The 27,362-nt window shown below is 40.4% G+C and overlaps 1 protein-coding gene across 2 annotated transcripts in view; it reads right to left on the reverse strand.

Moving 5' to 3' along the window:
* ZNF24 (zinc finger protein 24) overlaps nt 1-27,362 on the reverse strand; it is an 81,424-nt gene that overhangs the window by 36,433 nt on the left and 17,629 nt on the right. Inside the window, exons 1-4 of one of the 2 annotated variants that reach the window (XM_024764428.1) lie at nt 21,525-21,618; nt 19,133-19,635; nt 18,739-18,886; nt 14,154-16,678 (exon numbers count right to left, since the gene is read on the reverse strand). In XM_024764428.1, coding sequence (XP_024620196.1) covers nt 16,140-16,678; nt 18,739-18,886; nt 19,133-19,552 — 1,107 coding nt within the window. In that variant the 5' untranslated portion in view covers nt 19,553-19,635; nt 21,525-21,618 and the 3' untranslated portion in view covers nt 14,154-16,139. Of the gene's footprint in view, nt 1-14,153; nt 16,679-18,738; nt 18,887-19,132; nt 19,636-21,524; nt 21,619-27,362 lie in introns of those variants that run through there. The other variant, XM_024764411.1, reaches the window with a different exon arrangement.

The raw sequence follows: 27,362 nt of genomic DNA on the forward strand, positions 1-27,362 counted from the left end.
GGCACTGTACTGAGTGCTGCTGAAGAAAAAATGATTCCTGCCCTCATGCTTAAGTGTTTAGGAAAATAATGACTGAAGCATGTACTTAAAAGAGTAAGAATAAAGTGGAAATTAAAATGAAGGAGAAAAGACAGTTAAGAAATGTGATGCTAGGGCTTCCCTCGTGGCTCAGTGGTTAAGAATCCGCCTGCCAATGCAGGGGACACGGGTTCGAACCCTGGTCCAGGGAGGATCCCACATGCCGCGGAGCAACTGGGCCCGTGAGCCACAACTACTGAGCCTGCGCGTCTGGAGCCTGTGCTCTGCAACAAGAGAGGCCGCGGCAGTGAGAGTCCCACGCACCGTGATGAAGAGTGGCCCCCACTTGCCGCTTTCGCTCGAGAGCCCTCGCACAGAAACGAAGGCCCAACGCAGCCAAAAATTAATTAATTAATTATTTTTTAAAAAGTAAACATTGAATTACAATATGATCCAGCAATTCCACTTCTGGGTGTATACCCAAAATAATTGAAAGAAGGGACTCAAATGTGTGTACACTGATGTTCATAGCAACATTATTCACAATAGCCAAAAGCTGAAAGCAACCTAAATGTCCATTGACAGATAAATGGATAAACAAAATGCAGTGTATACATACAGTAGAATATTACTGAGCATTACAGAGAAAAGAAATGTTGATATACACTACATCATGGAGGAACACTGAAGACATCATGCTAAGTGAGATAAGCCAGGCACAGGACAAATATCTTATGATCCCACTTACATGAAGTACCTAGCAGCTTGGATACACTGAAATGGGAGTTAGTGAAAGCTACATAAGTAGAAAACATGAAGGCTGAAACGTGGAGGGGAAAAATTGTAGAAGATACAGCAGAGAGCCTAGGAATCATATCTGATATGGAAAAAAAGGCCTAACATACACATATCTGAGTCTCAAAATGAAATAAGAGATGATGGGACAAAGGCTATATTTAAAGAAAGAGTGGTCAAGAATTTCCCAACCCTCATGAATAATCAAATTATACATTAAAGGAGCACCACAGACAACAAAAACTACAAAGAAAAGTATACCTGGGGACATCATAGTACCTAACAAAAGCAAAGAAAAAGAGAAAAATTGAAAAAAGGGGAAAAACCATTATATTCAGATAAGCAACAAATAGACTGAGGTTTAACTTCTCAACATAAAGCCAGAAGATAATGAAATATCTTGGAAGTATAACTTTCAAAAGTAAAGACAATGTGAAGACATTTCCAGACAAACAAAAATGAGAGAATTCATTGCCCACATACTCAAACAAAAAATACTAAAAGGAGTTCTTCAGGCACAAGGAAAAAACAGTTTAGGAAGAGATGAAGAACCATGGAAAGTGTAAATCTGAAGGTAAATCTAAATGAATATTAACTGTAAGAAAAGATAATAATGCCTAACGTTAGGAACTAAATACATTCTCAGAGAGATTGTAGAAGTACTAATTTATATTAGGTTCTAATAAACCAAGGGTGCATGTTGTAATCGCTAGAGTAAAAGAGGAATATAACTAACAAATTAACAAAAAGTAAAATGGAGTAATAAAAATTGTTGATTAGGGCTTCCCTGGTAGCACAGTCGTTGAGAGTCCGCCTGCCAATGCAGGGGACGTGGGTTCTTGCCCTGGTCCGAGAAGGCCCGTGAGCCATGGCCACTGAGCCTGCGCGTCCAGAGCCTGTGCTCTGCAACAGGAGAGGCCACAACAGTGAGAGGCCCGCGTACCGGAAAAAAAAAAAAAAAAAAAAAAAAATTGTTGATTAATCTCAAAGAAGGCAAGGGAAAAAGAATATAAATAGGCAAGACAAATAGATAACAAATTGGATCATGATAGATGTAAGCCCAAATACACCAGTAATTATATTACATGCAAGTGGACACAAGACAAAGATTCTTGACTAGAATTTAAAAAATTAATCATGTAGTACTTACTTGAGATACAACTACCAGAATCCAGGAAATTTAAAATACAAGTACGGAAAAAAGATACTGCATTCAAACACTAACCAAAAGAAAGGGGCTAATCGCTGTACCAATATCAAACAAGAAGTAGACTTTAAAGCAAAAGTCTTACTAGAGATAAAATGGGACATTTCTATTGATGAGTCAATTTAGCAAGAAAATAGAAATATTCTAAAAGTGTATACATCTAATAATTTTGCTTCAAAGTATATAAAACTAAAATTGACAAAACTAAAATGAGAAAGAGATAAATCTACAATCCTAGTAGGAGACTTTTACACAACTCCCTTAGTAAAAGAGGGCAAGCAGAAAAAATGTCTAAGAATATAGTATATGTGGACAATATGATTAACAAAATGACCTAATGGACATATTAGATAACAGTACAACCAACAGTGACAGAAACCTTGATTCTTTTTAGGTGCACAGAGAACATTTTCCAAAACTGAGCATATGCGGGTTTGTATATTCAACAAGCATATGCAGCAAGCCTCAACAAATTTCATCAGATTGAAATTGTTTAGAGTAGGGCTGTGCGATAGAATATTCTGTGTTCTACCTGCATTGTTCAATACAATAGACACCATAGTCAACACAGTAGTCACTAGCCACATGTGTCTACTGAACACTTAAAATGTGTGCCTGAACTACATTTTATTCATTCTAATTAATTTATATAGCCACATCTGGTTAGCGACTACATATTGGACAGCACAGACTTAGCACATGTTTTCACATAACAATGAAATTAGCTAGAAATCAATAACACACACACTTAAAAAAATTCCTAAATGTTTGGAAATTAAGAAAAACAATTTAACTTACCCATGGGTAAAGGAAGAAAGCGCAATAGAAATTAGAATATATTTTTATCTGGATAATAGTGATATTATTAGGGGAAAAAAAGGCTAAAATTCAATGATTTGAGTATCCATCACAAGAAGTTAGAAAAAGAATAGCAAGTAAATCTAAAGCAAGTAGGATGAGGTCCATAAGGGTTGTTCTGGTTTCTCATCATAACTTAAAGAGAAATATTCACAATGTGCAGAGCCCTTGATGTCCTGCAAATGAAGGAAGAGGAGGTCCTCAAATTCCTTACATAAGGAACCCACTTAGGGTGACACCAGCCTCGACTTCCAAATGCAACAGTGCCTCTACAAAAGGAAAAGTGATGGCATCTGCCTCATAAATCTGAAGAGAATCTGGGAGAGGGTTCTGCTGGTAGCTGTGCCATTGATGCCACTGAAAACTCAACAGATGTCAGTGTCGTATCCTCCAGAAGTACCGGCCGGCAAGCTGTGCTGAAGTTTGCTGCTGCCGCTGGAGCCACTCCTACTGCTGACTGTGTCACTCCTGGAAGCTTTACTCACCAGATCCAGGCAGCCTTCCAGGAGTAGAGACTTCTGGTGGTTACTGACCCCAGGGCTGCCCACCAGCCTCTCACACAGGTGTCTTATGTTGACCTGCCCACCATTGCTCTGTGTAACACAGACTCAACTCTGTGTTCTGCGGGCATTGCCATTCCCTACAGCAACAAGGGAGCTCATTCAGGGGGTCCGAGGTGGTGGGTGCTGACCCTGGAAGTTCTGCACATGCGTGGCACCATCGCCCGTGGACACCCACGGGAGGTCATTCCTGATCTCTACTTCCACACACACCTGGAAGAAGCTGAAAAGGAAGAGCAGGCCACACCTGAAAAGGTTGTGACCAAGGAGGAATTTCAGTGCGAATGGACGGCTCTAACTCCTGAGTTTACTGCTACTCAACCTGAGATCCCAGACTGGTCTGCAGATGTGTAGGTCCCCTGTGTGCCTATTCAGCAGTTCCCTCCTGAAGACTGGTCTGCAGCTCCCACTGCTCAGGACATTGAATGGGGAGGGACGACCACTGATTGGCTTTAAGCTGTTCTCCCATAGACCTTAAAGAGAAAATGGAAATGAAGTTGATGAAAAATCAACAGTTTCTTTAAAAAAAGAAAATAGAAGGAAGGAAATAGTAGAGCATGAATTAATGAAATAGAAAGCACACATTTTTAAAAAAAAAAAGCCAAAAGCTCATTTTTGAGAAAGAATTAAATTGACAATCCCCCAGCAAAACTGATCAAGAAACCGAGAGAAGTCCCATTTGTCAACATAAGGAATGCAAAAGTGGCCATCAGCACAGATCTACAGCCACTACAAGTGTAATATAAAGGATATGATTCATAGTTTTCCCTAAAAAATTATAAAATTTACCCAAAATTAACACAATAAGAAATATAAAATCTGGGACTTCCCCAGTGGTTAAGAATCCACTTGCCAATGCAGGGGACACAGGTTCGATCCCTGGTTGGGGAAGATCCCACATGCCATAGAGCAACTAAGTCCGTGCGCCACAACTACTGAGCCTGCACTCTAGAGCCCGCGAGCCACAACTACTGAGCACGAGAGCCACAACTACTGAAGCCCACGCTCCCACAGCCCGTGCTCCACAGCAAGAGAAGCCACCGCAATGAGAGGCCTGCGCATCTCAACAAAGAGCAGCCCTTGCTCACCGCAACTAGAGAAAGCCAGTGTGCAGCAACAAAAACCCAACACAGCCCAGAACTAAATTAATTAATTAATTTAAAATAAAATGTCCAGCTCAATGGCTTTAAAAAAAGAAAAGAAAAGAAAAGAAATATAAAATCTAAATAGCTCTGTGTCTATTAAGGAAATTATTGGGAATTCCCTGGTGGTCCAGTGGTTAGTATGTGGCACTTTCACTGCCGGGGTGGCCAAAAAGAAAAAAAAAGGAAATTATCTGTAACTTAAAATTTTCCCATCAAGAATAGTCCAAGCCAGATATCTCAGCAGGGAAAAGTTCCAGACATTAAAGGAAGAAATAAAGCAATCTTACACAATCTCTTCACGGTAAAAGAAAAAGACAATACACTACCCAACTAATTTTATGGAAGCTGTGGATTACGTTCCTTACAGAAGAAGATTTCCTTCCTGGAACTAGACCAGGAGGCATGGCTTTCCCAAGGATTTTGGCACACGCATTTCTCCGCATCTCCCTAGGATGCCTTTCAGGCCTTTGATCACTCCAGATGTCAGGCAGCTGCATCCGAGCCTCCAGGGCACATTAAAAGGAATCTCTTTCCAACAGTTGGGATCCAGTGGCAGGCAGACTGAATCTAATTATCTACAATATCATACAATGCATATTTATCACTTACACTACACTTCTCCAGACAAGGTGTTTGTTATTTGTTTATAAATGTGGTTCTGTTTAAATGCTTTCATTAAATTTTATTTAGTCAGCTTACTCAATGATATAGCTAATTACATGGGGCCAGTGGAATTCCCAGACTGTCAGTTGGTCAAGGGGGCCCTATAGAAAACTCCAGAAGAATGAGAATATTCCTTTCCTGTAAGCCATGCTTTAGGGAAAAAGTATTCTTCTAAATCAGGGGTCTACAAACTACTGCAGGAAGGCCAGCCAGCCACTGTTTTAATAGAACACAGCCTCACCCATTTGTTTGTGAGTTATCTAAGGCTGCTTTCTGCTATAAAGGCAGAGTTGCATAGTTGCAGCAGAAACTATGGCCCTCAAAGCTGAAAATATTTGCTATCTGGCCCTTTACAGAAAATGTTTGCTGACCCATGATCTAAATGAAAGTTTTTTTTAACTTTTATTGATTTTTTTTTCTTTTTGCTGATTATAAATGTGCTGCTAGCTTGCTGTTAAAAAAAAAGATACTATGTAAAAGAATAAAGATAAAAGTCATTTATCTCCAGAAGCCTACTTAGCAAACTTAGTATTTTGATGAGTGCCATTCTACATATATATTTGTGTACTTTTTTCCAAAAATGATATTGATGATGGCAAATGAAAAATTTCCCATTGTTGTATCATAAACATTTAAAAAATAAATTTATTTATTTGTTTTATTTTTGGCCGTGTTGGGTCTTTATTGCTGCGTGCGGAGTTTCTCTGGTTGCGGCGAGCGGGGGCTACTCTTCGTTGCGGTGCGCGGGCTTCTCATTGCGGTGGCTTCTCTTGTTGCACAGCATGGGCTCTAGGCGCGTGGGCTTCAGTAGTTGTGGCTCACAGGCTTAGTTGCTCTGCAGCATGTGGGATCTTCCCAGGCCAGGGCTCGAACCCGTGTCCCCTGCATTGGCAGGCAGATTCTTAACCATGCGCCACCAGGGAAGCCCTATCATAAATTTTTTACACATCCATAAACATAGCTCTTCGTCTTCTTTTTAAATATGGCTGTAGGGGATATTTATAACTGCTTTCTCAATATTCCCTTCTCCCTCTCCCTGCCCCAAGCTTTCTCGATAACAGCACCTTACCTGATTTTCCGTTAGTAATTCACTCTCTCCCTTTCGGGGCCATTAAGTTTTCTTTAACTTTGAATTTTGAGATAATTTCAAACTTATAGAAAAATTGCAAGAATAGAACAAAGAATTCCTATATTTGCTTCACCCAGATTCCCCAAGTATTATTTTATCACATTTGCTTTATAATTCTCTATCTACTTATGCTACATGCCCAGATATATCTATATCTATATATATAGATATGTTAAGTTTTCCCTGAATTGTTAGTAAGTTACAGACACAATGCCCCTTTGACATTCAAACAGAGCGAGGAGGAAGAGGATTTTGAGCAGAGAAGTGACACAGTCTGAACATGATCTGGATGCTGTGGGGAGAGCTGAGTGAAGCAGAGCAAGCAGGAAATCAGGGAGACTATGGCCTGACCAACTGGGAGGACAAAACTGCCACTTTCTAAGGTGAAGATAACTACAAGAAGAACATGTTTGGGGAGAAATTAAAAATGTGATGGGGGCATGTTGGGTTTAAGATGCCTAATTAGTCACTGTACCAAGCCCAGTTTATAAGCCTCCGCCTATTTGCAGGGCCAGAGTTTCTGCTCTGTGATACTGATGACGCTCTAAGAAGACTGCCTGCACCAACCCTTCAGGTTGCAGGCCCACCGGGCTGCAGGCAGAGGGAGCAACTGACTCCCGCTGGATCTCTTGCCTGCCACTCCTGTGCTATTGCGTTGTCTTGGAACCTGACTGCTGGAGAGGCTGAATGGTGCACCTGGAAGTGTGGAATTGATGTTCTGTGGTGGAAACTGACCAGAGGGCGAGCGAGGGGAGCCTGCAGAAAATTCTTCTCCCTCTTCCTACCCCATGGTGAGGTGAGATGACATAGTTCATGCCATTTGCCCTCTGAAGATAGTCAGTGAGACTAAGCAAACAGCTGTGCCTATGCTGTAGACGCTCAGTAACACCCACCTGTGTTTGTTCTCTCTTTTTCCCCTGCTTCACTGCTCATTTACCTTCAGTCATCCTGTTCCGGGATTGCATCACCCCAATAAAGTATTAACAATAAGGTTTAATTTTATGCTGTTTTCTTAGGAACCCAGATTAAAGCAGGTATCAAAGTGGAGATGTCTAGTAGGCAAAGCGATATATGAGCCTGTAGTTCAGAGAAGAGATCTAGGCTGAAATATAGATTTTGGAGTCCTAGGTAATAAAGATCTAAGACCAGATGAGATTACCTAGGAAGTGAACATAGGTAGAAAAAAGAAGAGATTTGAACACTGAGCCCTCAGGCACTCCAACATACTGAAGTCCAGAGAGGTGAGGAAATACCAGCATCGAGGCTGAAAAAAAATGTCCCATGAGGTAGAGAAAAACCAAGCATGTTGTTTCTTGAAGCCAAATGAAAATACATCAATTATGCAAAATACTGCTGATGGCTCAAGCAATATAAGTAATAAATGAATATTGAAATCAGCAATATGGAAGTTAGCAAAGTTGATTAGCACTCTTCTTTTGTTTTGTCTTGTTTGGCCACACCATGCAGCTTGCGTGCGGGATCTCAGTTCCCTAACCAGGGACTGAACCTGGGACACGGCAGTGAAAGCGCTGAGTCATAAGCACTGGACCACCAGGGAATTCCCATTGATTAGCAGCACTCTTTATGTGGAGAAGAATTTGTGTAATATACAGTAATGTCACACCTCTCATTCCTGTTATAATTTGTATCTTCAACTTTTTTTTCTTTCCTGATCAGTCTGGCGGGAAGTTTATCAATTTTATTAATCTTTTTTAAAAGTTAGCTTTTGGTTTAAACAGAGTACAGAAATTGATTTTTCTCTTGTTTTTCTGTTTTCTATTTTGTTGATTTCCAATCTAATCTTTCTTTTCTTCTCTTTACTTTGGGTTTAATTTATTCTTTTTCTGGTTTCTTAAGGTGGAAGCTGAAGAAATTGAGACTTTTTTTTTTCTAGTATAAGTACTTCATTACTAAAAATTTACCAATAAGAGCTGCGTCCCAGAGATTACTTTTTTCAAATATTTCGCTATTCCTCCTCCCTCCCCTCACCTTCAGGAACTCTAATTACTCTTAAACATATTAGGTTGCTTGAAGTTGTACTACAGCTCTGTTCAATTTTTCTTAGTGTTTTATTTGCCCGTTTTTCATTTTGGATGGTTTCTTTTGTTATGTCTTATCTACCATGATTTTTTAATTCTTTTCTTCTATTATGTTTAATCCACAGTTAATCCCATCTGTGCATTTTTTAAAAATCTCAGACATTGTAGTTTTTATCTCTAAAAGCTTAATTTGGTTGACTTTTTAATAGCTTTCATGTTGCTACTGAGCATGTTCAATACTTCCACTAGCTTCTTGATCACATGGAATAGTTTAATAATTGTCTTAATGAGCTTGTCTAATTCTTTGTCATTTCTGGGTCAATTTGATTGAGTGGTTTTTCTTATTATGGGTTGTATTTTCCTGCTTTGCATGACTTACGAGTTATCCAATTTTTGATTGGATGCCAGTCATTTTGTATTGTATGTTGTTGGGTACTGAATATTTTTAATATATATATTCTTGAGCTTTGTTCTGGGATGTGTTTAAATTACTTGGGCAGTTTTATCCTCTTAGGTCTTGCTATTAAGTATCTTTCAGGCAGTGTTTAGTCTAGGGTTCATTTTTTTCTCCTATGCAGGCAAGACTCTACTATTCGAACCCAGAGTTTCTCAACCTCAGCACTATTGATATTTAAGGCTGGATAATTCATTGTAGGATGTTTAGCAGCATCTCTGGCCTCTACCCAGTAGATGCCAGTAGATCCCATCTTCTCTGGTTATGAAAACCAAAAATGTCTCCAGATACTACCAATTGTCTCTTGGCGGGGGTGGAGCGGGGCATAAAACTGCCATCGTTTGAGAGCCATTGCTCTGACGTCCTGTGACTTAGGAGGTTTTCTGCCCTCACCGATGGTACTATTACTGGCACTTTGTGAGTTCCAGTGATTTTTCCCCCTAATTCTTCTGGATGATTCTTTCCCCCACCTCAGGTAGTTTCTTTACACAGGTGTTCATCAGCAATCAACTGAATACTTGTGAGGGACCCTCTGCAGACCTCCAGCGTTTAGGTCTCTCCTCTTTGGTACTCTGCCCTGCCAATCTAGTCACTTGGCCTCTCAGGGCGCCTTGCTCCATCATCTCAATTTAGGAATACGGTCAAGGTCTGCTTGAGTTCTCCCTCCCTGTGCTGTAGCCTAGAAACTCTCTCCAGGCAGTAAACTGAGGGAACCCAAGTTTGCTTCACGTTTCCCATTTCAGGGATCACGTCTCTCCCATCCTTTGCTTCTGATATATTTTGTCTGGTATTGTACTTGTTCAGGCAGGTTAGTCATCTTGGTCCGAAGGCTATGTGAGTGACTTTTAAAAAGTATGTTTGCATGCTAATTAAAAAATTCAGGAGAGGAAAATTTGATAATGCAAGAGGTGAGGATTATTGGGGTATGTCTTTGAGTAGGTGTGAGAGGGTGGCTTAGATCCAATGAAGATGCTAGCCTCAGGCAGAAGCACAGTTGATCCAAAGTTAAGAGGAAAGAGGCACTAAGATTAGCAAACCAAGATACGGACATTTTGTTTACTGTCTTCTAGATTTTTCTTTCTGTTTTAAACATGGTATAATAGGTATAGATGGGGATAGGTATATAGAGAATAATATAGGCATAGAGAGAACATAAAAATGTTAATGGGCTGTTACTATGTGGACTCATGGGTGACTATTGGGGTGATTTCTATTTCTAAACTTTTCCTATTATATATTAGTTTATATATTAATAGTTATATTATAGAATTATATTTTTAAAGAATTTAAAGAAACGAGATAGCTAGACACTGCTTTGTTCTATTCTCAGCACCTACTCATTACACTCCTTTGCCCAAAACCTCTAACAGTTTCTCATCTCATTCAAAGTAAAAGTCATAGTCCTTACCAATGGCTAACCAGGTCTTCCATGATCTGGCCCTACCCTCCACCCTTAACTCATTTCTCTGGCTTCATCCACTACTTTCCCCCTTTTCATTCTGCTCCAGCCTCACTGGCCTTCTTGCTGTCTCTTGAACAAATCGGGCATTGCTCCTACATCAAGTTCTTCGCACTTGCTGTTCCCATGCCTAGAACATCTTTCCTCCAGAGTCTCATGGACTTCCTTATACTCATTTGTATCTTTTCTCAAATTTCACTATCAGTGAAATCTTCCCTGGACAACCTATCTAAATTGCAATACTCTTCCTCCTTGATGTTTTGTGATCCTTTCTTTCCCAATATATCTTCTCTTTACCATTCATCACGTCGAACAATATGCTTTCCTTTTTTTCCACTGCCGTCTATAGTTTCCAAAATCAATAGATGTAAACCCCAGAACACTCCTGGACCTGAGCAACTTCAAATCCACAGGCCTGAAAATTTTAAAAAGAGGACTCCAGAGAACCTTGGGGGGAGGCAGGGGAGTGGAGGCCATGGGGAGGAAGTCATATACAGGGGATGCTTCAGGGAAACACCCCAGGAGCAACGGTTGGAGGTGGGTACAGCATAGACTCAGCAGTGTAATCCTGCCTGAGTCCCAAGTTAATGAATCTGTAGGAAGGACAGAAGAGAAATGCCAAAGACCTGATTGTGTGAAGTTTTTCATCTATAGACAATGCCAACACCAATGTTCAGTTATTATTGGAATTTAAAGTATATGTGTGTGGTGTGTGGTGTAGAGTAACAAATGGCAGAGGTTGAGAGAGGCCAAATCATGGAACACCATGCTAATTTTATTAACCTATGTAGTGCATTAAGTATAAGTCTAGAATTTAAAATTACAAAGGTTTTCTAAAAATTGATAAGAAAATACAAATAACCTATATTAATCAGGACAGAAATCCAATTCAATTATCTTAAACAAGAAAGGGACTTTATTGGCTCACAAAACGTTAAAGTCCAGAGGTAGGGCAGGCTTTAGGCACAGCTGGATCTAGGGCCTCCAGAAAATTGACATCAGAACTTAGTTCTCATTCCTTTCTGCTAGCCTCTGAGTTTCCCCTCAGACTCGCTCCACATGGTACAAATTTTCAGTCTTACACAGTCATTAGTTCGTGAGATCTCTGTCGAGCGTTCTTTCCAAGAGTTCCAGCAGAAGTTCTGTTGAGGGCTTTCTTTAGCCTGGCTTGAGTTACATGCCCATTCTTTAATCACTGTGGCTAAGGAGCTGTGGGACTCAGGAGGGCCAGGCCTGGTTATGTACTCACCTAAGCCACAGGGAATGGGTTCCCCACAATAAATAAGGATTCTGTTATCACAAGATGGGGAAAGAGATGCTGAACAAAAACAACATATATCCACACATAACCCAACAGAAGAGCAGGTAAAGGATACAAACAATCCATGATAAAACTATAAATGGCCAATAAATATATGTAATCAACCTCACCATTAACCAGGGAAATGCAAAATCATCCTTTTTTTTTTTTTTTGTCCATCAGATAAAAATTATCAAGTGTAGGTAAGGCTATATGGCGAAATGAGCACTTTCTATACAGTTGGTGAAAATAGAAAGTTATGAGGGCCTTTGGGAAGGCTAAGGTGGGTCTACCAGAGCACACCCTTTGTCCCAACAATCTACATTATACTCCATTCTAAAGACATATTCACACACGTGCACAAAGAGCTATGAAAGAGATCTTTACTTCGGCAATGTAATAGCAAAAGAAAAAAATAAGGGAATAGTTAAATAATGGTATTTTCATAGTACTGAATACTATTCAACCATTAATTTAAAGACCTCAGGATCTGAGACAAAAAAAAAAAAGGCAAGCTGCAGAATACATATATGACCCTATTTATGTAAAAACAGCATTTATATGTGTATGTATATTCACATGGAAATTATGGAAAGGAGATCAGAAGAACGTATACTAAACTGTGGGCAGTGGAATGTGACAGGAAACGCTGCAGAAAAGGGTCTCTCTTCAGTCTTGTGTAAGAGTTAAGTACACTGAGATGGTAGTCATTTATACTTCCATAATTTAAAAAAATGGGGAAATGCAATTCACAATAGGAAATGAAAATGGCCAATGAACATATGAAAAGATGTTCCTTCTTATTAACAAAGAAAAGAAAGATAAATTTTTGCCTATCAGAGTGGCAAAAATATTGAAGGATTCAGTGTTGGTTGGGAGTGTAGGCAAAGAGGCACTCTGACTACTGATGGAGTTGTAAAGTGGTACAATCTTTTTGATGGTATTTCTCAAAATGTTAAATGTGCATGTTTTCTGACCCAATAATTCCACTTCTAGCTATTTATCCCACAGAAATACCAACACAGGCAGCAAAATATATACGGATGTTAACTCTAATTTACCTATAATAAAGAATCAGAAATAACCAAATTACCTACCAATAGGGGTTGGCTAAATAAGTTACAGTGTATTGATGCAATGGATTAGTATGTAGCTATAAAAAGACAATGTCTACATCAAAGTGGGAGGGAGGAGGCAAGTCTCAGTGCAGTTCACGTAAAATAGGGATATGTACCTACCACACACATATGATCGCTGTGAGGATTAAGAGTTAATCCATGGTAAAGCACTTCCAACAGTGCTTGTATACAGTGACAAGTGTCAGCTATTAACACATTTTTGCTTAATTATGTATATGTCTAAGTCTGGAAGAACAGCAAACCAAATAATTATTACTTCTGTGTGAAGACCATGAAAAGGAATGTCCTTTTTCATTTTACATTTCTGTACTGTAGAAAACTCAAACGAGCATGTTTTAATAGCTTTTACATTTGTTAACCATAAGATAAAAGCATAAAATTTATCAATCAAGGTTTAATAGCCATCATTCAGTGCATTGTGAAAAAATATACATCCCTGGAATTCACAGAACTAGATTTTGAGTTTTAGCTCTAATTGGCCACATGCAAGTCACACAATCTCTAAATCTTGCTTTCCTAGTCTACAAATCTAAGTGAGATAGGTAAAGTGTCTAATCCAATGTCTGGCATGCAGATTACTTCAGTACATAGAACTCTCCCTTGAACTTACACAAATGTATTAGACATATTGCTAAATGATCAAGTGCCAACTGGGTGTGAATGTGGGGAGTTCAACCTCCAAGAAAACCAAAAGAAAATTTAGCAGTAATGAGCAAATAAATGCTCAGTGGCTACTGGACAGGCATCAGCAGTCTGCATGCTGTTAACAATGACTGCTCACTTGATAACCCAACAGATGCCACTGCCTGGCAACTGCCAGATCACCACTTCATCAGAGGCTGGGCACCCCCCCAGAATCACCAATATGATTATCTGTGTTAACGTAAATGAATGTCTGGATGAAATCATAAATCACCAAATAGTTATTTAAAATCAATTTGTCTAGTGGGAACTTAGACTAACCAGAGATGGCGAGTACACAGACCATCACTTCCTTTTCATGTGTATTGTCACACAGTTTTTTTGGGTCCAACCCATTTTCCCCAGAGCCTTGCCTTAGTTTCAGAATCCTTTCTAAACAACGTACAGGTATCGGAGATGGCAAGACAACCTCATATTTGCCAACTCAAATACTTTCTCTAAGCTCTCACATTATACCAAACATCTTTGGCATTTATGAAAAATGTACCACAGGGAAGCTTCTTTGTATATACGAAAAATAAGATCTAAAAAAAACCATGAAATTCTAGCCACCAAGAGGTTATTCCCTTCTTACCTACTCTGATAAAAGAATTCTGTCATCCCAGCAGTATTCCAAATATGCCACCTCAAAACCTACTTGGAAAGAAGCCAGTTATAAATAAATAAATCAATCAACCCAAGACCGTTTTATCTTAGAGTGGAGGAATTTATAGCTTTATTGGACATTGACTTGTTTCCTCTCAGCCACAAAGAGAAGACCCAAACAAAAGTCCCTACATATTCTTGTATAACTTAAAATACATTATATCATTACTACATATTTATACTTCAATAAATCTTAATCTATAAAGCACATTTCTTATAATTATCAGAAAATCTATAAACAAGCTCCATTCTGCCTCACTTCTCCATCAGCTGGCCTCGCATTAGGCTCATGCAAATCTCACCTTCCATTTTTTAATTTGATCCAAGTACCAGATGTAACCAAAACCTCTGGAACTATGAAATATTTTTATTCACGTGGGTCATTTTCCACACAAGTATGCCCACTATAAAAAAGCCTTTTCTCATATCTATATTTTAACTTTCAGAGTTTTCCACTAAACAGAACCACAGTACTTGGGATTCTCAGACAAGGAGTATATGATCCTACTACTACAATGTGTATTATTTTTATACATTAAAAAAATGTGTTAAAGACTTAAAATGAAAAAAAAAAAAATAGTTCCACCAACTCTGACAGTTAAACTAGTTGTTATAAGCTAGTTTTTTTTTTTTAAAATAGAACCCATTCAACTTAACATGTAAGTATAACCTCAATGCTACTAGAGATTGATTAGTTTTTGTTTTTTTTTTTAATAAAAGACCCACAAACCTCCAAACTGTGATAGTTATCTCGGACTCACCTCTGAAGATTGCTGAAGAGCTGGCTAGCTCTTTGAGCTGAGTCTTCCTTTACCCAAATACAACACCCTGGTAAGACAACTATGGCTCTAGGAATCTGAGGTGGGGGAAGAGGCTAACTCACATGCAACAGCTTTGTACCAACCCCCAAAGATTTACAGTGGAAGAAATACCTACCTAATTATGGCAGGGTTACAGTACCTAGCACAGTGCCTTGTCGGTAGAAAATTTAATAAATGCACGGCTGCTTTGTTAGCCTGGTGTTCAATCCTTTTGTACCAAAGGAGTAAAATCGCAAACCTGATACTCATTGCCCACCTGTCATGGATTTTTCTGTCCTTAAAAATGAAGGAAAAATAATAATGACTTAGATCTTCAAGTCTTTTGTTTTCTAAAAGCCAAGACAGACCATCCCTCTTGTTTACATTTGCCCTTCAACACTGCCATTCACTACAAATCTTTTCCTAGTGTTATAATTTCTACCTTCATAGTTTTATAACTGTTTATTGTTTAGACTGTCCACTTTCTAATGATACATGAGAGGACATCCTTTTCATTAGTGGGATGCTTCCCAATTACAGGTAAGATGAGCTATTTTTGAGTTTTCCTGCAGGCAGGAAACTAACTACACCTAGATAAATTCTTGATATACTTCAATTCTTGGATCGAAGTATTTGTCAATCTTCCCCAATCTAGGTGTCCCATTCACTTTTTGATGTTTCATCACCATCACTTCTTATCTGAGTTTTAAGGCTCATTTCACTTTGAGGTTTTTGGTCATCCTTTATCTTCTATTTTCTGAAATGCATATTCAAATTAGGTAAAAGAAAACTGGTAAATTTGGAAAAAATGGTTTCAGTTTTCAGATTTTACAATTCCTACATTGCTTTTCAATGTAGAAAGGAATGTATCCTTGTAAAGAACATTTCAATGATCAACACAAATAACGTATCTGTCTAAGAAGGAAAAGTTTTAACAAAGGGACAAAGAATCAGGTAGTTTATCGTTTGGAAAAATAATAAGAATATAAACATCACATGGAAGATTTAGGCATTAACACCTGAATTAAGTTTAAAATTTCAGTTTCTAGGCAGGTATGACACCATTTCTTTCAAGATAAGATAATAATAGTGGGTGAAAATTTTCTACATTTCCCAGTGGATTTTCTAAGTCTATAGGAAAACTATTACGTATCATTTCATGTTTTTAATTTTGTCTTCATTTCAGAAGAAAAAGACCTGAGTGCTGATTTTTTTTTTTTCATTTCTTAAACTTTCACAACATTGAGAAGTTTCTCTGCATTGTGTCTTCGTTGATGTCTAAAAAGATTTGAGCTTTGACTATAGGATTTCCCACACTGAACGCATTCATAAGGTTTCTCCCCAGTATGGATTCTCTGATGATTAATAAGCCCAGAATTCTGGCTAAAGGCTTTTCCACATTCGAGACATTTGTAAGGTTTTTCTCCAGTATGGACTCTCTGGTGTTGCACAAGGATAGAACTCCTGCTGAATGCTTTCCCACACTCAACACATCCATAGGGTTTCTCCCCACTGTGGATTCTTTGATGAAGAATAAGGGCTGAGCCCTGACTGAAGTGTTTTCCACATTCATCGCATATATGTTGTTTCTTTCGGGAGGGATTTCTCTTTCTTTCAAACCTGCCCTTGGGAAAACAGGTTTCTCCATATTTAAAAATTTGAGGAACACCTATATTGAGAGTGCCAGGAACTTCATGAGATTCTACTGCTGAAGGAATCTCCTGCTTTGGAGCTAGCGCTCCATTTTCAGTCCTAGCATCATCATCTGAAATAAACAGAAAATGTAAATATCACTCATTTCCTATTCTGAGAGGAAAGAAACTTGAAGAAAAATTTTTTAAAAAAATAAACTAAAAGTAAATAGCTTGCATATGTCTATAAACAGCACTATGAAAACAGGTGATAAGGTTACCTACTCTCAAAAAAGAAAAAAAATGAAATGGCTGATTATGAGGTTAATGAAGTGAGAGCATGGGAACATGAGAAATTAAAAGGTTGTATCCTAATAAAGTGGTAACATAAGGGAGTGGGTTATACAGTAGTAGTCAAAAACCAAAGGGCAGAAAAATGGCAGATTTTTTAGAGAGTCTAAGTTTGTTAGAGACAGTCAAAGTGATGCAGCTAGGTCTGGAGAAAAATAAAATAAAATTGGCCATTAGAAATCATTTCAATATTCTTTTGCTTTGAAAAAGGGAGAAATTATATCAAAATACAATGTGTAAATAACCATCAATCTGTCAGAAAGTGACTATTTCTAAAATGAGCAGGACAAGGCAGGTCACAGCCAAGATCAGACTAAAAGGAGAATATAGGAGTCCTGACAAAAAGCTGAAGGTAAGCCGAGAGTGTCCTGTGTTAACTTGGGACATGACACTTACAAATTCAATGCACCTTTAATAATGCACCTTTAATAAGTGAAAGTTTTCCTTTAAAAGCAGCCTCATGTATTTGGTATTTGTCATGGTTTTTAGACGAGTTGTTACTTCCAGGCCTCAGTTAGATGTGTTCAGTGAAAGAACGGCCCAAATTACCAACATGAGGTACCATGACCCACCTGTAGGCAGGCAGTGATTATGAGCGAGTCCTGAAACTTCAAGCCTTAAAGAATAAACACAGTTACTAAAGGGTGAACAGAACTGCTCAAAAAAGTTATAAACAGTGAGCAAATCTGTAACAAATGATTAAGAAAGGGATAATCAGAAAAAAGGCGGACAAAGAGATGCTGAAGAGTTAGAGGGGATCAGTGAGGTCTGGAGACTTGAAGAACAGAGGAGTGTGAAGGTGACAAATGGCACACAAAGAATTGAGCTCCCAAGTGTGGTAGAGACCAGACTGCTAAAATGAGGCTACTTAAAAAGAGGCGAGAATTATCCTAAAGTTCAGGCAGCGGAGAAGTTCCCAGGAAGATACCACCTCCAACAACCAAAGACAGTGGTTCTCAAACTTTATTGCACTAAAGAATGCCCCATAATTCAGAGGGGAAGCCTGCTCAGAGCTCTTTACACTAGCATTACCTCCAACTACCTCAAGGAATGATTCCCAAAGCAGTCTCAAACAAAATTTCATTTTAATTCATAAAAATATGAAAAAGAAATATAGCGGTTTTAGGAATATACGGGGTTGTATCAAAATAAGTAAGTATGTGGCATTAACTGCCAAGATACTGGGAAAAAACAGCCTTAGTGAATTATGAGCTTTCTACTTAATTTTTCTATACTTATATTTATTATAGCTAGGGGCCATATTTTTGCCTAAATACTTAGAAAAGGTGAAGAATTTTCTCTAAATATCATTTCTACAAAAGAAGCTTCTTAGGAAACAAAAATGACTTTAGGTAGGATGTTTGAAGGAAAAAACACATAGAAAAAGCTAAAAATTCAGAAAAGGCTTCAGTAATAAACTATAAACAAAAAAACTAGATTTGAAGAGGTATCAGGTAAGCTTATTGTACCAGGAACACTAGGCAAGAGACTAAAAGGATGTGAAACAGATGGCAAATAAGCAATATGGCAAGTGAAACAGAGCGACCCAGTCTACAGGTGGGTGCTGGCTCAGAGTAAGGCAAATGCCAGCCTGAAATGGATAGGCCTTCAAAGAAAGAAGTAAAAGAGAAGAAAAGGCTGATGATGTTAATGTTGAGGAATAAAAGACCTGAGGTTAGCAAACCAACTGTTATTAGAAAAGAATCGAAACCCTACAGTGTGTCTATGTCTAAGCAATCAAGTTAAGGTGATTATCCGCCCCCCCCACAGTAAAAATAAGCAAAGAGTTCCGGACAAAAGGTCCACACCCTCTTTCATCCTCCTGCCCACATGGGGTCCTCACCACAGTGCCTTAGGGAATGGAGCTCCCAGGATGCCCACTTGAGCTGGTTTTCCACTGCATCGAGCTCAGAACTTGGTAATCCCTGAGCTTCTTCTTGAGATACCATCTCCTCTACTAACACTTCCCGTTTTCGTCGTCGAAGAGAAACCTGGAAATGAAAGGGTTTGGTTCAGTTGAGAATGAACGTGATGAGAATCAAACCTAAACGCACACAAAAGAAACCATACAAAACATATGCTGCAGAGGCCTAGATGGCAAACAAGCATAGATAATGGGGGGTGGGGGGAGCGACACAGAAACATAATTTTAACTTAGTTGAGTGGAATTAATTCAGCAGCTGCGTCTACTGCCATGCCAATGCTCCTGACCCAGGAACGTGACGCAGCAGGCTTACCGGCTGTCCAGGGTCGTCCAGTTCACTCTCTAAATCCTCCAGCACCGTCACTGCCTCCTCTCCATTCTCTGGATGATGCTCTCGAACCCAAGTCTGTAGCTCCTTGGGTAGGATGGCAACAAACTGCTCCAGTACTACCAGCTCCAAGATTTGTTCTTTTGTGTGTGTCTCTGGCCTGAGCCATAGACGGCAAAGTTCCCGAAGCTGGCTCACAGCTTCACGGGGCCCAGGTGAATCCTGGTATCCAAACTGCCTGAATCGCTGCCGGAAAACCTCCGGGTCAGGGAGATGGTTCCAGGGGATACTTGACCCCTCTTCGCCATCAGGATCCTCCTCCAACTTCACTCTCAGAATTTTTTCCTCTTCATCTGGAGTTGGGATGATAAGTATTGAATCCTCTTCCACTGACTGTGCAGACATCCTGATTTATAATACTTCAAGAAAAGACAATCAAGGTAGGATACAGGCCTCAGGGAAATACCCCGTTTTCTTCACAGGCACTCCTGAGGCACAAGAAATGAAAAATATATTAATGACCAAATATTCTAAGAATTTGGACACATACCGATTAAAGGAAATAAAAATGTATTCTTTTACTAGGTTAAAAATTCCAATCAATAACCTAAACCAGAAGTTGGCAAACTACAGCTCACGACCACATCTAGCCTGGTGCCCACTTTTGTACCGTGCTTGTACTAAGTAGAGTTTTCACATTTTGACATGGTTGAAAGAAATCAAAAGAACACTTCATGACATGTGAAAATGATACGAAATTAAGTTGTCTCCATAAATTTTATTTATTTGTTCACGCTACAATAGCAGAATTGAGTAGTTGCAATAGACACTATAGGGCATGAAAAACCTAGTATTTACTCTGGCCCTTTAGAGAAAAAGTTTGCCTATCTGTGACCTACAAAACCTATTTCAACAATCAAAAGAATCCAAGTAAGCACCAGACCACTTCAGTGTTATTTAAATGCATCTGACCCTTGAACACATTATTTGCAATTCATAACTGATGTTCCCTGACACACTTAGGTCACCTCAAAAGCAGGGACTGCTTTTTCATTATCCGCTTAAAAAATTTCTTTTGACAAATGTTTTTTAAGGGCTAAGAAATATTTTCAAAATGTTTAAGAACTCCCTGGAGTTAAAATATACGTGAAAAAAACATTCACTTGCTCAGTAACAGATACATAATGTTGATAAAAATTAACCACTTATGTGCCATAAAACTTAAGTATTATTCAGTCACCCACCGCGCCGTAAGTACCTTTACATTTGTAATGACAGGCATTAATCACAGTAAAATTCTTCGAAGAAAAGGCACTCTCATAACACCGTAACTTCGTGCAGTGGTGCAGACTCTTGTCCTTACACTGGGTGACTCACAGGCTCCCTGGCTTCTACCTTCAGGGAAACCTTGTACTATTTCTGATCCTTTCCTTAGTATTTGCACAGTCATGCCCATGCCATTGTTTACAATACCCATTAGGAATGGAGCCATGCAGCTACTCAATGTACCTATTCAGGACCCGGAATGTGAAAGCCAGTAATTTCCAAACAACTTCCCGTAACCCCATGAGACTAGGAATCGGAAAAGATCTTATCAGGTAATATACATACAGGTGTAATTAAATACTCTGGAGTGTGGCGGCCTTACAAACACGTAGGTTTGGCCTACAGATTCGTTTGTTCCTATTCCAAGACCCTACCTTATCGACGGTTCAAACAGTCTACAGAAAATAAATTTCTCTTCCTTTTACGTTCTCATAGAGCACCCTGCCCGTGGGACGTGAGGAGGTGAGGGGAGAGCAGCCTCGCTGTCCCGACGATGCGTGGGCGGGGAGCCCAGTTCCAAGTAACTCACTCCTGCAGACTGCCGCTGCGAACCCCGCCCCCACCGCAGCGATTCCAGCCTTCTTCCCCGCACTCGCGGCGGCGGCTTTCGTTAGACCAAAAGCCACTCTGCCACAACAGCGTCGAAGCCACGGTACTTCCGCCCGCGGCCGGCTGAACTACAAGTCCCGGCAGGCCCCGCGCGAGGTCCGCCCACTCCCACCTCCGCCCGAAAAGAATCCCAGAACTCTCCGCGAGATGCCAGGGCCTCGAAATAGAACAAAACCGGCCGATGGGGGAGGGGAAGGCAAGGGTCGCGGAGGACACAAGGGATGGAGGAGTCTCCGAAGGTGCTGAAAGCCGAATCTGGCTTTCCGTCTACCCCTCGCCGTCCCCCAACTGCCGGGCACGGAGACCGCGGCCTGCCCCCCCCGCGCCTCCCGGGAAGCCGAGAAAGGTCCCCGCCAGGCTTCTTCGCTGACTCTTGCCAAAGCGGTCCGCAGCCCGTAGCCCAGAGTCCCCCTCACGCACTTCCCCCCACACTCGCGCAAACCTCGGGCTCGGGAACCGCAGCCGCTTCGCTGTGCACGGCGGACGCACAAACGCCACTCACGAGCGGTTTCCCAGCAGCCCCCGGCGCAGACTGCTTCCGGTCTGCGGGCCCCAGGAGGCGGGGGGAGGCGAAGCACCGCGTTACCATGGAGATGCGCTCCGGGCGGGGGGAAGGGCTGTCCGACGACAATGACTTCTTTGAGGCTACGCTTGGCCTCGCGCCTCTTTTCTCCGGATAGCCCAGCCTTCTGTGTTCCGCTTAGAAGACAAGGAAAAGAAAGAATTCAGCCACTAAGATAGTCTTACGGTTTCATAAGCCTTTTCACATGCATTATCTCATGTGATTCTCACAGTAATCCTCTGACAGAAGTAACAAAAGCTAATATTTATGAATGCTAACTACATCGTACCAGGCACAGTCACCATGCTTCACATGTATTGTAATTTAATTTTCACAACAACCCTAAGATGGTAAGAACTTTTATTATCCCCATTTCACAGCTGAGATAATCGCGGCACAAGTAAATAGCTTGCCCAGAGCTCATAACTAGTAAGTGGGAAGCAAGATTTAAAACCAAGGCATGACTCTAACCTTTGCCTCCCACTTGTTGTGCTATAGAGCTTTAGTATGACCAATTTATGTGTCAGGGAAACAAAATGAGACTCTTAACCAAGAGCTTTGGCAATGATCGCACATTGAATTTGCAGAATGCGTGGTCACCTTCTGACTTCAGGCTTGACATTTTATACTACAAAACAGCTACCAAAGTGATCGTTTAAAAACATAAATCAGATCATTTCGTCCCCTATTTAAAGGCCTTCAGTGGATCCCTACTGCCTTAATTATGACATAAAAACTCCTGACGTTTGTCTGTAAGGCCTCCTGTAATCTGTTCCTTGCCCCCAATCCCATCTCCACCCCACCCTACTCCACAGCTCTTAGGCTCATTGTGACCCAGGATCCTCAGCCTCCCTGACCACCTTTCCTCCCAGAAGCCTCCCCACTCTCAAGCACTGGGTAGAAGTGAGCCCACTTATTCATTTCTCTGGTTTTTGTTTTCTTTTGTTTTTCTCCATAAGTCCCCTAAGGGCAGGGACCTTGCCTGTCTTGTTCACCACAGTATCCCCACCTAGTAGTCCCAGGATGCTGACTGCCTAGTACATAGAGAACCCAATAAATATTTATTGAATAAATGAATGAAGCATGGGCTGCTCAGATTGCTGCCTTTGCCAGATCACATGTCAGGCCTCAGAAACCACACAAAAGAGCCCTGTTGTTTAAGTTCTGTGTTAGAAGTGCAGGTCCAGCCTTCCAGAAGCATTCCAAGTTCCTCAGGCTTCAGCTTTCTGCCTCCTTCAGGAAAGTGTCCTTTGCAAAGAGCCCTCAAGTCTCTGCTGGATTCATGAATGAGAGAGCAAGTGAGTTAGAAGCTGATGGTATAGCATTACTCTACTCTCTGACTAGAGCCTTGCCTCCCCAGAACCCCTGCGACTTCTAATGCCTCTTCTCTCTTCATTTAGGAGGTTTCCGAAATCCAGACTTTTTTCTTTCCTGCTTGCCTACTGCCACCAACCTACCTGGCTGCTCTTCCCAACCTTTCTCTCTTCTGTGACTCTAAAAGCTAGCTCAGGGCTTCCCTGGTGGCGCAGTGGTTGAGAGTCCGCCTGCCGACGCAGGGGACACGGGTTCGTGCCCCGGTCCGGGAAGATCCCACATGCCGCGGAGCGGCTGGGCCCGTGAGCCGTGGCCGCTGAGCCTGCGCATCCAGAGCCTGTGCTCCGCAACGGGAGAGGCCACAACAGTGAAAGGCCCACATACCGCAAAAAAAAAAAAAGCTAGCTCAAAAAATTTTTGTTTTTTGTTTTGCTTTAAGAGTTCTTTTTTCTACATCTAATTAATGTTGGAAAACTAAAAGGATACACATCAAACAGAAATACTTGGGGAGATTAAAAATGTTGCAAAATTTTACAAAACCCTTTGCCTGGGATTCGTTCTATCATTCCTAATTCTGAGAGAATAAATGGTAACAACGATGAAGTTTTCCTCTCTAATTTACTCGTTTGAGGGCAGGGACTACCAACCCTGGTTTTGAAACACCATCCTTCTGAGCCCCACTATGTGAGCTCTTTCCTGAATGGTGGACCCTGTTGCTATCTTAAAGATCTAGTCTTAAAGATCTAGGACTTCCCTGGTGGCGCAGTGGTTAAGAATCCGCCTGCCAATGCAGGGGACACGGGTTCAAGCCCTGGTTTAGGAAGATCCCACAGGCCACAGAGCAACTGAGCCCGTGCACCACGACTACTGAGCCTGTGCTCCAGAGCCCTAGGGCCACAACTACTGAAGCCCGCGCACCTAGAGCCCGTGTGACGACCTTGCACATAGCTACAGAGGCCACAGAGACGAGGCTTGTGCTGCAGCTGACCTGAGTCTTGGCAGAACACCTTGTGATCCCCCTGGCACATGAGAGGCTCATGAGGAGCTGCTATAGGCCATTTGCCACTCAGCTCCCTGTCCTCCCAGGAGGCTGTCAGGGAAGTTTCTCCAGGCTTCCCAGGTTGTGATGAGGCTTTCTGCCTCACCAGCCTAGAGTACAGATGCAGATTATACACAGGTTTAGATATGCAGTGTGGCATTAGCCCCTCAGCAACAAGGGGTCCCACATCTCAGGTTGCAGTCACCCAACTGTTGTTTTGGTGTCATCCTTTTGGTGTGTGAGACAAAAGCTCATGGGGAGCTGAAACCTTTGGCTACTCTTGCTTTGTCTCTGTCAGTAATAATCTGTCTAAATCTAAAAACGGCTTGTTGTTTCTTTACCAGCCAAATCTTTTAACCTTGCCTTGAAAGCATCTCATCCATTAATTAATGGTAAAAATTAAATGCAAACAAACAAACAAAAGCAGACAGATGCTACCTGGCTGAGTTCCAGAGACCTAGAAATGATTAAAATGAAGTCATGATTCCCTCTTTTAACATTACCGTCTCGTTCAGGAGACAGACATAGAAAACAAGGAGATAGACATAGAAAACAAGTATTTACAAGACAATGTAGAAGTGCTACAGTAAAAGCGCTTAAGAATACCAGCAGGAAAAAAAAAAAAAGAAAAGAATACCAGCAGGGGCACCTAAATGAATTAGTATGCTGAAGAGGAACGGAGGCACCCCGAGAGGGAGGAAGTGGAGTAAGAAAAGTTTTCACGCTGAACAAAAACACAGACCTTCAGATTTGGTGTTACCATATTTCATCCAAAAATTATCTTTTCTGGGATTTTCTCTAACAATTATTTTGGAGCTCTCATACCTTCTCCTCAGCTCAAAAGTATCTCCCTCTGGGCACTTAAAATACACTGGTTAAATATTCCATTTTAGCTAATAAATGCACTGCATGAGGAATCTTTTCATTGCAAGTGACTAAAAAGGTAACTGTGGCAGGCACTGTTAGTTTCCTACATAAAGCACTCCCCCTTACTTCTAATACACCCCTCATTTTTTTGATTTTGGGGGCCCAACACTGTGCCCAGCCCATAGATAATAAGTTGTGATTGAGCTAAGCCATCCATGACTTACTTCTCTGTTTCTCTTTGCCATGTATTCACTTTGCCTTCCTAATGGCTAGGAATGGCCAAATGATTCTGTTCTGGTCAATGAGATGTAAGGGGCAGGAGTTTGTGTATTTCAAGAAATTTATCTAATTCATGTAAGTTGTCAGATGTATTAGCATAAAGTTGTTCATAATATTTCCTTACTATCCTGTCTACAGGATCAGTAGTGATGTCCCCTTTTTCATTCCTGAAATTGATACTCTTGTTTCTTTTTCAGTTTTGCTTGAAGTTTATCAATTTTATTAATCTTTCAAAGTAACAACTTTTGGGTTCATTTATTTGCTCTATTACTTTTGTTTTCTATTTCATGGAGTTCTGCTCCTTTTAAAAGAAATTAATATACAGTAAAATTAGTTCTGTTTTAGCAGATAGCTCCAGGAGTTTTAAAACATGTACAGATTGTAAAACTACCACCAAAATCACGATACAGGATCGTTCTATCATTCCACAAAACTCCCTCAAGATGTACTCACAACTTTCCTACTCCCTAACCCATGGCAACCACTGATTTATAATCCATCAATGACTTTTACACGATGTAATACAAGTGGAATCATAAAGTATTTAACCTTTTACATAACCTTCACTAAACATACTACCTTTGAGATTCATCTATGTTGTTGCATGTCTCAATAGTGCATTTCATTTGATCGCTGAGTAGTATTTTACTGTAGATATCAGTTTGTTTATCCATTCATCCACTGAAGGACTTTTGGGTTGATTCCAGATTTGGGCGATTTTGAATAGAGCTACTATAAATACTAATGGACATGCTTTTGTGTGACCATAAGTTTTTATCTCTCTAGAGTAAATATCTAGAAGTGGAATTGCTGGGTCATGTAGTATTATGGACTGAATATTTGTGCCCGCCTCCCAAACTCACACGTTGAAGCCTTAACCCACAGTGTGATGGTATTTGAAGATGGGCCCTTTGGGAGGTAATTAGGTTAGATACGGTCATGAGAGTGGGGCCTCCACGATGGGATTAGTTCCCTTATAAAAAGAGATGTAGAGAGTTTGCTTCCTCTCTCTCTCCACCATGTGAAGACAAGGCAAGAAGATGGCCATCTGCAAGACAGGAAGAGAGCCCTCACCTGGGAACCAAATCAGCTGGCACCTTGACCTTGGATTTCCCAACCTCCAGAACTGTAAGAACTAAACTCCTGTTATTTAAGCCACCCAGTTTATAGTATTTTGTTATAGCAGCTGGAGCTAATATATATGATTTTTGCTTTTTTTAGTTTGAATAAGTTGAATTTTAAAAAGTGAAAAAAAGAAAGAAATATTGAGCCAAAATCAATATTTGGTACATAGAGTATGAATCTGGAAAAGCACTATTAAAAATTATATCTATCTCTATATTCTTTTAATAGTGTGTTTCACAGAGAAAAATGTTTAATTTTGATGAACTCCAATTTATCCATTTTAAAATTTTATGGCTAGTCCTTTTGGTGCCATAGCTAAGAATTCCTAACACCAGGACCTGAAGATTCTCTCATGTTTTCTTCTAAAAGTTTTATATTTTTACATTTAATATTAGATGTATGATTTATATTACATTAATTTTTATATAAGGTATGAATTATAGGTTGAGAGTTTGTGTATATGTCTGTTTCCATATAGATGTCCAGTTGTTCTATTTGATAAAAAGGTTTTGTTTTTATTGCATTGCATTTCCATCTTTTTTTTTTAATTTATTTTTGGCTGCATTGGGTTTTCGTTGCTGTGCGTGGGCTTTCTCTAGTTGCAGCGAGGAGGGGCTACTCTTCATTGCAGTGCTCAGGCTTCTCATTGTGGTGGCTTCTCTTGTTGTGGAGCACGGGCTCCAGGCATGCAGGCTTCAGTAGTTGTGGCACACGGGCTCAGTAGTTTTGGCTCGAGGGCTCTAGAAGGGAGGCTCAGTAGTTGTGGCGCACGGGCTCAGTTGCTCCATGGCATATGGAATCTTCCCGGACCAGGGCTTGAACCCGTGTCCCCTGCATTGGCACATGGATTCTTAACCACTGCACCACCAAGGAAGCCCTCCATCTTTATAAAAAAAAAAATCAGTTAGCCATATTTGTGTGGATCTTTTTCTGAACTCTCTAATATGTTACATTGATCTCTGTGTCTATCTCAATACCACATCTTTGATTACTATAGCTTTATAATAATTGCTTAAAATCTGGTAGTGTGAGTCCTCCAACTTTGTTTTTCTTTTCAAAATTATTTTAGGTATATATATATATATATATATATA

This window comes from Neophocaena asiaeorientalis, unplaced genomic scaffold (assembly GCF_003031525.2).
Source record: "Neophocaena asiaeorientalis asiaeorientalis breed wild unplaced genomic scaffold, Neophocaena_asiaeorientalis_V1.1 scaffold210, whole genome shotgun sequence".
NCBI lineage: Eukaryota > Metazoa > Chordata > Mammalia > Artiodactyla > Phocoenidae > Neophocaena > Neophocaena asiaeorientalis.